The sequence below is a fragment of the Indicator indicator genome, chromosome 24, assembly GCF_027791375.1.
Source record: "Indicator indicator isolate 239-I01 chromosome 24, UM_Iind_1.1, whole genome shotgun sequence".
Taxonomy (NCBI): Eukaryota; Metazoa; Chordata; class Aves; order Piciformes; family Indicatoridae; genus Indicator; species Indicator indicator.
In genome coordinates this window covers 597,898-611,416 of record NC_072033.1, presented here as the reverse complement: position 1 = coordinate 611,416, position 13,519 = coordinate 597,898, and the positions used below count along the sequence as shown (strand labels likewise).

Below are 13,519 nucleotides of genomic sequence, written 5' to 3'. Positions count from 1 at the left end.
AGGCTGACTGCAGCACCCTGAGCTCCAAGGAGGAGTGGGAGGAGATGCCTATGCTGCAACTGAGCCCACGAGCTCAGCAGGGCTAGCAGAGAGACAGGACCTGTCCAGTCCTGCCTCCTGGCAGGCAGAGTCATCAACCCTTGGGCTCCACCTCTGCGCTGACCCAGAGCGCTCCTGTGGTGGGCAGAGCAGGCTGGGGTGGAGGACAAGCTGTCCCTGGGAGCTGCTCTCCAGAGGAGCATTGCCCATGGCCACTGCTGGGAAGGAGTCAACGTGTCAGTGAGGGCAAGAGAGGCTCTGGGGGTATCCATTTACAGCCCCCAGCCCCCTGCCAGCCATGGTGACAGACCTGCCAGACTCACTGAGCCTCACTGCTTGTCCCCAGGCCTGAAGTCAGGACAGCAGAGCTGCAAACACTGATGGAGGAAGGAATGGCACAATCTGAACCTCTGCCCACTTGCTCCACCAGGCTAGGAGAAGCCCTGGGCACCTCCCTTCATCCCTACTCATGTTCAGCTTTTAGAAGAATTTGTTTCTAAAGCAGTGCCTGGATACTGAGCCTGACTCACATGGTCTTCAAACACTGCCCAGGCTCAGGTGTTTGGTGGGACATGGGAAATAGCCAAGGGGCAGCATGAGGGAGCCTGGGGAGTACTGCAGGAGGCACCTGAGCCAGAGTTCTCCTCATGACACCCCTGGCACTCAATGACCTTGCTTGCAGCCTCCTGCTCAGGGAAGGTGAGACGTTGAGCAAGAGGGAGCATTTGCAGACACCCTGCAGGGTTGTGCCCAGCCCTTGAGGCACCTGGCAGCACCTTCCCCAGCCTGCTCCAACCTTGGGCAGAGGTCTGAGTCCCAAAGCAGACCCAGCATCCACACAGAGCGATGCTGTAGCTAACCCAGTGCCCACAGCCATGGTGTCAGCCTCCCTGCACCTGCAGCATGGCACCTCCCAGTACTGCTGTGCTCAGCAGACACAGACATTCCTGCTGCAAAGAGCTGCTGCCTTCCAGCCAGCACCCACCACCTGCTCCACTACAGCAGCACAGCTTTGCTCAGCAAGGGTCCCCGGTTGCAGGGCCCTCAGCACACCAGTGTGCCTGGCACAAGCCCCTTGTCCAGCAGCGGCTCAGCACAGTCATGCCTCTGCAGATCCTCAAAATCCTCCCAGGCTGCTGTTGGAACTCACACATTAACTGCCATGAGCAAGCCCAGCAGAGAAGCCTGGGCACTGTGCTTACTGCAGTGATTGCCTTGGCACTAACCACAGCTGTGCAGTGCATGACTCATGCAGGGACCTGCCTGCTCCCCAGCAGCCTCAACTGCACCTCCACTTTGCTCCTAGATGGCTGCCCTTGCTGCTGGGTGGAAGGCTCCCTGAAGAGGCCCATAGGTGCCATGGCTCTGCAAAGGGCCTGGAGGGCCAGCTGAGGAGAGCAGAGGGCACCCAGGCCAATGGGCACAGCCACATGCAGTCACACACACCTTCCTCTCTGCCCACTGCTGGGACAGCCAGGCTGCCCTGCCAAGCTTCACCATGGCAAACACCACCTCCTTGGCCACTGACACCTACAGGGTGTGATGAAACAGATGTGCCTGGCACTGTGAACTCCAGGAGAATACAAACTCATGTCAGCTCACCAGACCTCCTCCAGAGCTGCCAGACCAAATGACCACCCCCTGCCCAGGGTGCCCAGGCTCACATGGACTTTGGAATGACTACGCAGCTTTCCCCGAGTGTGGGAAGAGCCTTGCTCACTTCACCAATTCCCAGCCACAGCAGAAGCTGGCACTTGAACTAACTAAGGTCCCTGGGCTTGGTGAGACAGCAAAGGACCCAGGAGATCAGAGCTGGCACCTGGAGAGCAGCACAGGACCATTCTGGTACTGCTCCAGCAGAGCCCCAGCTGCCCAGGCTGCCAGCACCCAGTCTAGCTGGCAGTGGAGGGCACTCTGCCTGCCTGTGCTGTGGGGAACTCCAGCAGAGCTCCAGCTCACACAGAGGCAGTTACCCACCTGCTGGGTTCAGACTTGCCACCCACACAGGGTACTGCAGCCTCAGAACCCCTCACATGCTGTCAGTCCCAGCTGCTGCCCCTTAACTGGGTTTGGGAATTGCTGGGGGCACAGAATGAGCACCCTGAAGTACCAGGCTGGCAGAGCCCTGCATGTGGCTAAGTAACTGAGTCTTTAGCCAGCACTCATGGGTCCCTCTTCCCCTGCAGTAAGCCCTGATGCCCAGTATGCCCCTCCAGGAGCCCAGTGGAAGCACACAGGTCCTGCCTGCAGACCCCACCAGGCAGCATTGGCGCAGTGGTGGGCAAAGGTGCCACGACCTGGATCCTACCTTCTCGTTCTTGGCATCTGTGTCAAGCTCTGCTATCTTGGCCCACTTCTGCCAGAAGTTGGGGTCATCTAAGGAAATGTCAGTTCTGTTTCCTGATGCTACGAAGCTAGCCTGGGAGTAAGAGAAGAGGAGAAGAGTGAAGAGGGTGCAGCCCAGCATGCAGATGTCCCTCCCCCTATGCAGAGATTCCCTCCACATCTGTCTGCAGCACACAGGCTGCCTGCCATGGGCTGTTACACCCCATGCCAAACATGCCACAGGGCTCTCTTTGCTGAAGGGAGCTGAACCCCTCTTCTGCAGTCCTGCCTGACCCGTTGGAAACGGGAGCCTGGACTGTGCCACCCACAATAGAGGAGGGACAGATGCCCCTTGGTGCCCCTAGAGGACACCAGTCATGAGCGTGGCACAGAGCTGGCTCCCTGGGCTCTGTCCTGCAGGGATGTCAGGGCCCCATGGCACACAGCTTCCCATGGCACAGCAGCACCCAGATTTGGGGATCATGCAGGCCAGGAACTGGGTCCTATCACCACGTGCTCTGCCTTCTCACCAGCCTCAGTTGGCTGCAAAGGGAAAGTGGAAGGTGGCACATTGAACCCTCTGGGCAGTCTCACAGCACCCATCCAGGCTGGTGGCCCCCTCCTCAACACCTCAGTCACCAGTGAGACAGGAGATGTGCAGTGCCCCAGCAAAGTCTCACTGCTGGGTGCAGTGGGACAGGCAGGAGAGCTTCCATGTGGCTGTCTCAAACAGGGCTAAGAGCTCAGCCCATCACTACTGCCCTGCATGTCCCCCACCACCCTGTCAGAAGTCCCCTGGAGCACAGCAGACCTTGGCGAAGGTGGAGCCCTTGCCCTCTGACTGGATGGTGATGGTCTGCGTCCTGCGCTGGAGGATCTGGTCGATGTCTTCCTCACAGAACTTAGATCCTTCATCCTCCTCATCCATGAGAGCACCATAGGCTCCCTTCCGCAGCAGGTCCTCCACCTCCACCTTTGAGAGCTGCTGAACCTGCACAAAGCATGGGGACATCATCAGCCTGGGCAGCTGCTCTGGGTGCTGCACAGCAGGGGTAGGCTCTGCCCTGGTCAGGGTACCCCAAGCCAACCCAGACCTGCCGCTGCCACTGCAAGAAGGTCACTTCAAAATGCTGCCAGAGGGACTGCCAGGAACTTCAACCCAAGACACACACAGCACCGTGTGTACCCTAGCCCCACAGCAGTGCAGAGACAGCCTGCCAGGCCAAACAGCAGCAGTATGAGCCTGTGGCACCCAAGAAGCCTGCCTCGGTCTCTGCTCCAGCCAGGCAGCGACTTGCAGGGGAGAGGCAAGCCCCCAGCCTGGGCCTGCTGTGCCAGCCAGCCTACCCCGTTGGTGCTGCCCTTGCGGTTGATGTCCTGCAGCACAGCCTTGTCCAGGCCCAGCTTCAGGCTGGCCTTGTCAAACATCTCTCGCTCGTAGGAGTTCCTGGTGATGAGCCGATAGACCTTCACCGCCTTGCTCTGCCCGATGCGGTGGCAGCGAGCCTGCGCCTGCGGGGGCACAGGGCACAGCGTCAGGCACAGAGAGCTCTGCGGGATGGGTGCCGCACCCTGTGCCCACGCCCACTGCAGCCACTCAGCTCCCACCCACTGCAGCACCTCACCCAGTGCCCATGGCCAAGCTGGCAAGGCTCTGCCAGCAGGTGCTGGCTGGTGCCAGGCCTGCACAGCTGTGAAGCAGTGCCTGGAAAACCTTGCACCCCAGACAAGGAGGTGGGGCTCGAGCTGGAGCTGTGGCTCTCTGCAGATGGGGGATACTCAATACCCAACACCTCCTCCAACAGCAGCTGTGGACACGGTGTTGCCTGGTCTGTTGCCCACCCATGCTTTTAGAGCCCCACCATGACCTCCACTACTCTCTGCCCACACTCCCACCTGTGCCCTGCAGCACTGGATGCTGCTGCCCCCCCGCCTGGCCAACAGGAGGGAAAGAGCCGCTGCAGGGCCAGCTGGCAGCTCGGCCCTTACCTGGAGGTCGTTCTGGGGGTTCCAGTCAGAGTCGAAGATGATGCAGGTGTCAGCAGCGGTGAGGTTGATGCCCAGCCCACCTGCCCGCGTGCACAGCAGGAAGACGAAGCGGTCTGAGTCGGGCTTGCAGAAGCGGTCGATGGCTGCCTGCCGCAGGTTGCCGCGCACCCGCCCGTCGATGCGCTCATAGGTGTACCTGCAGCCAGGCATGGCCGTGCCAGCGTCACAGACAGGCACCGCACACCCCTCTGGCGCTGGGCCCTGGCCTGCTTGCGGGCAGGCAGGCAGCCGGGCCCCGCCAGTACCACCCGTGTGCTCCATGGGCACCGCGGCTGTTCCCTGAAGTTGTTCCTCTACTATGGCAAAACCATCATAACCCTGAGCACGGTGCATGGACATGGAGGCAACACAGAGTGGATGGGTCAGGGCTGCGCAGCTCTGGGGCCTCTGCACCCGCCAGTAGTACTCTGTAACATCCTCTGGTACGTGGGCACGGCACGGCCCAACCCCCACCCTGGGCTGTGTCCTCGATCTAGAGTTCAGGAGGAGGTGCTGTGGGGAGCTGTGTGAGTGCTGGCACCCATACTAACCGTCTCTGGATGAGGTAGTCCTCCAGGATGTCAAGGCAGCGCACCATCTGCGAGAAGATCAGCACCTTGTGCCCGCCGGCGATCAGCTTGGGCAGCAGCTTGTCGATGAGCACCAGCTTCCCAGCCGCCTGGATCATGGCCTGCAGCTGGAAGTCTGGCGCCTCAGGGCTGTGTGTCTTACGGAAGTCCTCCAGGATCTTCTCCTCTGCCCCTGCCAGTGAGAAGGGACCTGAGCTCCTGGCAAGGCTGGCAAGGCAGCTGCACCCAGCCTGCCACGCAGGCCACCGTGTGAGGAACTCAACCCATGCAGTCCATCAGATCTAGGGAGGTTGAATAGAGACCTCCAGATGCCCCTCCACTCTCACTCTACTCCTTCTTCAGGATTTGCACCAGCTCTTGGCAGAATGATCCAGACTGGCATGTTGGAAAGGGTCCCAAAGCAGAGCACCCCCAATCATAGTGAGCTTTGCAAGACCCTGAGGTGCCCAGCAGCCAGCAGTACTGGCAGAAAGCTGGGCTGCCCTTGAGAGCAAGGGAGTTGACTGCCCCCCACGCCAGGCCTGGACACATGAGGCACCAGCAGCAGATGGCAGGAGGGCCTGAGCTGGTTCCCAAGCCAGAGGAGCTCTGCAGGCAGTGCCCAGGAGATGCTGCAGTGATCTCCATGCCCCCTTGCTGTGCACAGCCCTTACCATTGATGAGATAGGGGTGGTTGCAGCACTTGCGCAGCTCCATCATGGTGTTGATGAGGTTGGGCATATTGTGCTGGTTGGCACCCTTGGAGAGGAAGGAGAAGTTCTTCTCCAGGATGGCTCTGTAGTATTTCTTCTGGATATTGGTCAGCTCCACCTCAATGATGGTCTCCTGCTTGGGTGCCAGATTCTTCTCCACGTCATCCTTCAGCCGTCGCAGCATCATGGGCTTCAGGATGGACTGCAGCTTCTTCACCTGCCAGGGCAAGCACAGGGACTCACTACCCTGCCTGCATGCCAAGTACAGGGCACAATGCCAGAGCCTCCCCAGCTGCAAAGCCACCACCAACGTCCCTAAAGCAGCTGCTCTGCTGAACGCCAGGACAGTTGCAGAGGCTGGATTCCCTGGGGCAGGCAGGTGAGTGACAGCCCTTGGCCATGAGCTCCACCGGCTTGGGTCAGTGTCTGCTGCAGGAGAGCTGAGAGGGGATGGCTGCTCCACCTGCAGTGCCTGCTCCTTAGAGTGGGCATCTTGGCGCAGCGAAACAGCCCTGGGCACCTAGGTGCTCTCCATGACCCATGCTCGAGGAGAACGTTGGAGGACAGCCCCCAGGGCAACCTGACAAGGGCAAATGACACAGATTCTTACTGATCTCCTCACTCTCCCCACGTTCCTGTTGGTCTCAGGGCAGAGCAGGGGAGACAACCAGGTGAGCTGTCCTGCCCAAGCATGCCAGGGGTGGTGGGCAGCTGCCCACTGCCTTGGCACAGGCTGGTCTCTCCCCAGAGCAGCTCTAGGGGCTGTGTCACAGGAGTCCTGTTCCCCTCCATGAATTAGGTGTCTGAGCGTGTGCCAGGCCTGCCTGGCCAGAAGTCCCAGTGGCCTGTGCCAACAGGCACCAAGTGTCACTCTTCTAGGTACCTGCTCCTCTGTCTTCAGGTCTCCAAACTCCTCCAGGAAAGCTGTCTCTGAGGGGAACTGCTGTGGCTCCAGGAAATTCAGGAGGCTGAAGAGCTCCTCCACTGAATTCTGCAGGGGGGTGCCAGTCAGCAGCACCTTGTGCTCCTGGGGACACACAGAAAACAGGTTGAGGGCTCAGAGCCACTGGCTGGGCCTAAGAGATCCCAAGAGCACATGCTCCCAGTGTTCCAGCCTCAGAAGCACTCTGGATGCCCTCGGGGCATACACACTCCTTGAAAGACTCCCCTGGCCATGGTGCCAGCCCTGAGCAGTCACAGCCATGAAACAGCACTAACAGCCAAACCTGAGTCCCTCCTGCCCTGAGGCTTCAGCCCTGCCCTGGCACAAGCTCCTCAGGCAGGGCTGTGCTGGCACTGGACTGGGACACTGTCAGAGCCCAAGCCTCCAGGCACCTAGGGGTAGGATGTCCCTCTTCAGGACTCAAGTAGAACAAGACAGAACATGTCCCAATGCCATGTGATACTGAGGGGTATCTGGGACCTTCTGCTAGAGCCAGCGTGTGCAGGGTGCTGCACAGCCAGCAGAGGCACCTCTGATTGTCACATGTGCACAGGGAACAAGTTGGAGCTTTGAACCATGTAGGTAGATGCCCAGTAAAAGGAGATGAAGGTCCAGACAGACCCCAGCACCTGGGGGTGTGAGGAGTGGATGATTCCTCCAGAACACATTCTCTGCCATGTGCTCCATGGGCTCCAGCTTCGGGCACCACCATGTGCTGCCTCATGGGGTGCACCACCTGCTCTGTCCCAGCAGGGCCAGCACCCAGGCACTTGCTTACTGCTCAAGCAGATCCTCCTGCCCAGCCTAATGCAGGGAGCATTCTGAGAGTCACCAGCTAGAAAGAGAGGGCAGCCTTAAGGTGGGAGGCTCGCACAAGACTTGTACAAGGGAAGGTGATGGTGATAAAGTGGTGCCAGCCACATCCCTGCTTTGCCCCAGGCTGCCCACAGCCCAGCAAGCACCTGCACAAGACACAAGTTCACAGGCAAATAGCAGAGGCTTTGGGAACTGCCAACATAAGGCTCCCAATTTCCAGAGGCCTGGAAGGTGAATGTGCTGGAGGCTGGGCAGGGCTGGAAGATGCAATGTACCTGAAGCGTCCTGTCCAGCAAAGAACAGCGGTGCTGTTCCCAGGGCTGGAAAGGAGCTGGACACCCAAATTAATTTTTCAGAGCAGCTCCTTGATCCCTTTTTCAACACATAGTCCTGTACCCCCATCCCTGGCACAGACTGGCCCCATGTGGGCAGAGCAGAAGGAAAGGAGTGTGAACACTGCCCAGGGATGCTGGCAGGTCAGCAACTAACTGGGTGTGCTGCTGCAGTCTGGCACTGCCAGGCCAGGCCGAGCTCTGCCAGGGAGCACACACAGATGGGAAGGCTTGTGAGGGGCCTGCTCTGCTGTGTGTTAACATCCCACCTCAGCAACAAGGAGTCTGCGACAGCTGCAGGCCACCAGTGCCCCATCCATCAAAGGGCTCTATCACTGGCACTGTTTAAGCAATCTGATGGGTCCTGGACAATTTTCCCTCTGACAGGGAGCTTTCAGCCCTGGCACTGGGCAGCCAGCAGTGGCATCTGACTGCTAGACATGGCCATCTCTGGGCCACCCTGCTCTCCCATGCACCTGGGCCATGCTCACCAGGGCCATGAGCTTCAGCCCCTCCAGCAGTTTGCAGTTCCTGTTCTTCAGGCGATGTGCCTCATCGATCACCACGCAGCGCCACTGGATCTTCTTCAGCTCTGGGCAGTCAGCAAGGATCATCTCAAAGGTGGTGATAACCACCTGGAACTTGAAGATCCCAGGGAGAGGGTTACCCTAGGGAGACACAAAGCATAGGCAGTGCTTGGCTCCTGCAGGGTGGCACGACACTGTGAAGCCATCCTGTCAATGCACCAACATTAGCCTCCGGCTCCTGCCTGGGATTTCCTCACTTTCATCTCTATCACGCAGGCTCCTGCAAGCCTCCTCTCCAAACCAGACACTGCCTCAGGGCAAAACATGCAGCCCTGGACAAGAACTGTGGCTGGGGCTCTGCTGGATTTTCCTATTTCTGCATAAGCTAAGCCTGTTCTTCACTCATATATGATGCACCCTGAGCCCATGCCAGGAAAGGGGTCTTGAAAGATGACCTTTGCCTCTCCTGATGAATCACAAGCTCCACAGGCAGCTCACTGCTTCCCGCATACAGGAAGCAATAGCTGAGGGATGCGTTATAGAATCACAGAATGGTCTGGGTTGGAAGGGACCTCCAAAGCTCATCCAGTACAACCCCCCCTGCAGTCAGCAGGGACATCCTCCCAGGTTGCCCAGAGCCCTGTCCAGTCTCACCTTGAATATCTCCAGGGATGGGGCCTCAACCACGCCCCTGGGCACCCCGTTGCAGTGTTGGTACAGAGGTGTGAGCTGTGGCAGCACTCACCTGTGCGTCCCTGTAGACCATCTCATACTGCTGGATCATCTGGCGGCTGATCTGGCTGCCGTGGTACACGATGGCGTTCATCTCCGTCCAGGTGCGGAACTCCCGCTCCCAGTTGGTGATGGTGGAGAGAGGTGCAATGATCAGGAAGGGGCCGTGGATGCCCATCAGAAAGATTTCTGAGAGGAAGGTGATTGACTGGATTGTCTTCCCCAGCCCCATCTCATCTGCCAGGATGCAGTTCTTCCTGCAGGGATGGACAGGGCCATGTGAAGGTGGCTCTGCAGAGCAGGAACCACCCTCTCGCCAGCTCCTCACCAGGGCATCAGGCACATCAACTGCACCCACCCACACCTCTGGCTCTGCAAGTGTGGAGGGTGGGGCGACACTGGTACAGTGGCCTGAACCAGTCTGGGTAAGCCAGACCTGCTTGCAAGATGATGGTCTCAAACATGCTATCCCTTGGGTGCACACTAGCTAGGGAAAGACATCTGCTGGCCTGCTGCAGCTGAGAGCATTCATATTCCTGCACCCCTGCCACAGGAGTGGCTCACCAGCAGCCTGGCCAGTACCACAACTCAGGTGTGTCTTAGACCCAGAGCTAAGCTCTGCTGTCTCTAAGCCTCACCAGCATTTACCAGACATTCCTAGAGACTCAGGTTTAGAACTAAAACCAACAGTTTCCCTGGCAGCTGCCTGCCAGCTCCAGCACTGCTATGTCTCTGCAGCTGTTGTGTCAGGCCCCGCTTTGCCAGCTCTGCATCTCCAGCTGTGTTGCTCCTGGGAATGCACACACCTGGGCCCCAGTGCCAGCAGGACCCCACATGGGAGCACCATGCCCCAGCCCCTCCTCACCTGTTGTACCAGTTAAAGAGCAGCCAGTTCATGCCCTCCAGCTGGTACTCCCGCAGCTGGTTGCTGTTCTTGTACTCCCGAGACTTCTCCAGCTTCTGCCAGCACTCGGATCCAGGGCGCTCCTGCAGAGAGCAGCAACAGGGTCCATGGAGAGGGAGAGGCCAAGGCTCAGTGAGGCCAGACCCTGCTGCTAGGGCTGTGCACCAGGACAAGGTGATTGACAACAAGGGCTTTACCCCAGATCCCGCCCCCAGATCCTGCTAACTAACCCCCCTGGAGGGGAGGATATGGGGCTGGCACTGCAGCGGCAGGGACAAGGTCAACACTGCTGGACCTTGGCAAGACACAGCCAGCCCCTGCCTGCCCAGGGCAGGGAGCTGCCAGCTGGGTACGTTACCTCCAGGTACGTTACCGTGTGCTTGATCTCTGGAGGGATCTGGAGGGCTTCAAACTCTTTAATCTTCCCTGGGTCAACATCCTCCTCCAGCTCCCACGTGCTCTCCTCATAGGGCAGTGAGCACCACTTCACCAGGTAGTGAGTCACCTCCTGCAGTGCAGAGAAATGGGCTCAGGGGCAGTGTTGGGGCTCAGGGGCTGTGTTAGGGCTCAGAGGTCATGTTGGGGATCAGAGACAGTGTTGGGGCTCAGGGGCTGTGTTAGGGCTCAGGGTCGGTGTTGGGGCTCAGGGCAGCACAGGGCTCACAGCTGCTCAGTCCCAGTGTGCGGCACAGGCTGCCACCATGAGTCAGTCCCAGTGACAGCAACCCCTCCATTTAGCCTTCTGCCAAGGGGTCCCCAGTGCCAGGGCACAGGCTGTGTAGGACTGGTGAGACCTGAGGGTGCCCAGAGATGCTGGGCACTGCTGTGGGCCTCCGGCCAAGCCCCCTCCCTGCACAGCTGCTCACCTCCCCGGTGTCAGGGTCCTTTGTGTGGGCCACCTCCAGGATCCGATCCACCTCCACATAGTCTGGGTTGAACAAATCCTCATCAGGCTGCGACAGCAACAAGAGAGGTAAGCTCAAGGTGACTTAAAGGTCACACAGGTGGCTGGCAGAGCACACAGTTGCAGGGCATTTGTCCCCAGGATGCTGCCAGCTGCATGCAGCACACCAAGCACCCTGGACAAAGGTACTTGACACCTGTCCCTGGACAGGGAGGATGCAGGAGCCCTGCAGAGGGCAAAGCTCTTGCTTCAGAGTGGCTGTGGGCTCCATGCTGCCCTTGCTGGGAGGCAGGGCCAGGCTCTCAGCCCATCTGGCCCTCACCTGTTTGCTCCAGCTTGTGTGCAGCACACGGAGCCGCATGTGGCACTGAGGACCTCCACTCCTCTGCCAGAGATGACAGCTCCTGTCTGCCTCTCCCCAGCTTCCGCTCAGCTACCAGCACCACCTGCTTTTGAGGCAGGAGTTGCTTCTGCCAGCAACCCCTGGGGAGTAGTGGGCTTCAGTCTAGTGTGGTCCTTGGCAGACACATTATCTTGGGGAGGAGAGAGGCCTCTGTAATCACAGCTCCCCAAGCCCAGGCAGGCACAGGCAGAGCTTTGCTCCTTGCTAAATGGTTGTTGGTGCAGCACCTTCAACATCAGCTGCTCCTTTGCATCCTGGCAGACCCCACCCCCAGTCCTCCAGCTACTTCCATGCAGAAGAGTTCACAGCCTACTGGTCTGATTTACACTTGTGGGTGGCAGCCTGAGGGGATCCAACAGCTACCTTCAGAGCAGCAAGATCGACCCCAGAACCCTCCTCATGTTAAGATGAATCTGCTGCAGGAGCTGCCCTGAGCCCAAGCATCTGGGTGCTTCTTTTCTCCCACAGCAACTCTGCTCCACTGTGAAAGCAGCTCCAGCACTGGAAGCTGCCCTCCCTCCCACTGAGCAACGTGTCCAGGGGTGGCAGTGGCTGGCAGGTGACATTTGTCATCCTACCATACCTCTGCCAGTGACACTGTTCAGGGCACTGTCAGGGCCCCTTGGCTCCAGCATTCACTCCCACCCATTCACCCTCTTGTGCTGTGCCCTTGTTCAGACCAGCCTGGAAGCTCAAGGTGCCACACTGCTGCCTGGGCACTGCCACGTTGTCAGTGAGGGAGCACAGGTGGGGCTCTAGGTAGCTCTGGGACTTCTGAGCCTGGCAGAACTCAGGCAGGGCAGGCACAGCTGCGGTAAGCCCTGCCCACCGCCTGAACCTTGGCTGTGCAGCTGGGCTCACTGGGGCAGGAAGGTGCCAAAGGCAGAGCTCAGCTTTTGGCCTGCTCAGACACTGCACTGTGCCCTGCCAAATGTGCCAGGGTTGGGCACAGCTGCCTACCATGCCCAGCTCTCACCTCAGTGAAAACGTGCTTCATCTGGGCCTGCTTGTTCCGGAAGCGCTTTATCTTCTGGGAGATCCTGGGGTCCTTCTCCAGCTCCTCCAGAGTTGCCCACTTACAGTGGAGGTAGGAGCTGCAGAGGAGAAAAAGCAACAAACTGCAGCCCAAGAGGATATTGACCCCAATCCAACCACAGCACAGAGACCTCCTCGGGACCACCCAAGCCTATGGAGGGAGATGGGCCCAGGCCCAGGCCAAGACTGATCACTGCAGCTGCAGTGTCCTTCCTGCTTCCCAGGGCGGCAAGGCAGGACTGGGGCTGTGGGGGTGCAGCTCTCACTGCTGCATGGCACAGGGCACCACCACAGGGCACCACAACAGGGCACCACCACAGGGCACCAAAACATGGCACCACGACATGGCACCAAACATGGCACCACGAAAGGGCACCATGACAGGGCACCACCACAGGGCACCACGACATGGCGCCACGACATGGCACCATGACAGGGCACTACGACAGGGCACCATGAAAGGGCACCACAACAGGGCACCAAAACATGGCACCACGACAGGGCACCATGACAGGGCACCATGACATGGCACCATGACAGGGCACCACCACAGGGCACCATGACAGGGCACCACCACAGGGCACCACTACAGGGCACCACTACAGGGCACCACGACAGGGCCCCATGACAGGGCACCAAGACATGGCACCATGACAGGGCACCACAACAGGGCACCATGACAGGGCACCACCACAGGGCACCACGACATGGCACCATGACAGGGCACCATGATAGGGCACCACGACATGGCACCACGACATGGCACCACAACAGGGCACCACCACAGGGCACCACTACAGGGCACCACGACAGGGCACCACGACAGGGCACCTACAAGTTCCTGTACTTGACGTAGAACTCCTCCATCTCGAACGCCAGGCCTCCGGGATGAGCCTAAGCCAAGGGAAGGAGAGGATGCAACAGTTAGAGCCTGTGCAGGAGCTGGGGACATCCTCTGTGCTCTGGGCATAGCCAGGCATACCCTGCCTGGGCACAGGTAGGGTGCCCAGGGCTGTGAGGATGGCAGGCACTCAGCACGTGGCTTGGCCTGGAGGCTCAGTGGCCCTGGGAAGTGTGGTGTGAGACCACCCTTGAGCAAAGGGACCTCAAACACTTCCTGGGCACCAGCACAGCTGACTCCTCTCCAGAGGCTTTCTGGTGCTCAGGGCATCACATTGATCCCCAACCCAGAAAGGTGCCAGTCTGGGCATACACCAGCAGCACCCTGCAAATAGAGCAAGTGTGAGGA

General features: G+C 59.2%; 1 protein-coding gene across 1 annotated transcript in view; it reads right to left on the bottom strand.

Annotated features, from left to right (window-relative positions):
* Positions 1-13,519, bottom strand: part of CHD6 (chromodomain helicase DNA binding protein 6) — a 52,415-nt gene that overhangs the window by 30,204 nt on the left and 8,692 nt on the right. Inside the window, exons 7-20 of the mRNA XM_054392136.1 lie at positions 13,106-13,164; positions 12,212-12,329; positions 10,795-10,881; positions 10,287-10,436; positions 9,890-10,011; positions 9,038-9,281; positions 8,257-8,433; positions 6,558-6,701; positions 5,636-5,891; positions 4,944-5,154; positions 4,354-4,549; positions 3,712-3,876; positions 3,176-3,355; positions 2,348-2,458 (exon numbers count right to left, since the gene is read on the bottom strand). Coding sequence (XP_054248111.1) covers positions 2,348-2,458; positions 3,176-3,355; positions 3,712-3,876; positions 4,354-4,549; positions 4,944-5,154; positions 5,636-5,891; positions 6,558-6,701; positions 8,257-8,433; positions 9,038-9,281; positions 9,890-10,011; positions 10,287-10,436; positions 10,795-10,881; positions 12,212-12,329; positions 13,106-13,164 — 2,220 coding nt within the window. The remainder of the gene's footprint in view (positions 1-2,347; positions 2,459-3,175; positions 3,356-3,711; positions 3,877-4,353; positions 4,550-4,943; positions 5,155-5,635; positions 5,892-6,557; positions 6,702-8,256; positions 8,434-9,037; positions 9,282-9,889; positions 10,012-10,286; positions 10,437-10,794; positions 10,882-12,211; positions 12,330-13,105; positions 13,165-13,519) is intronic.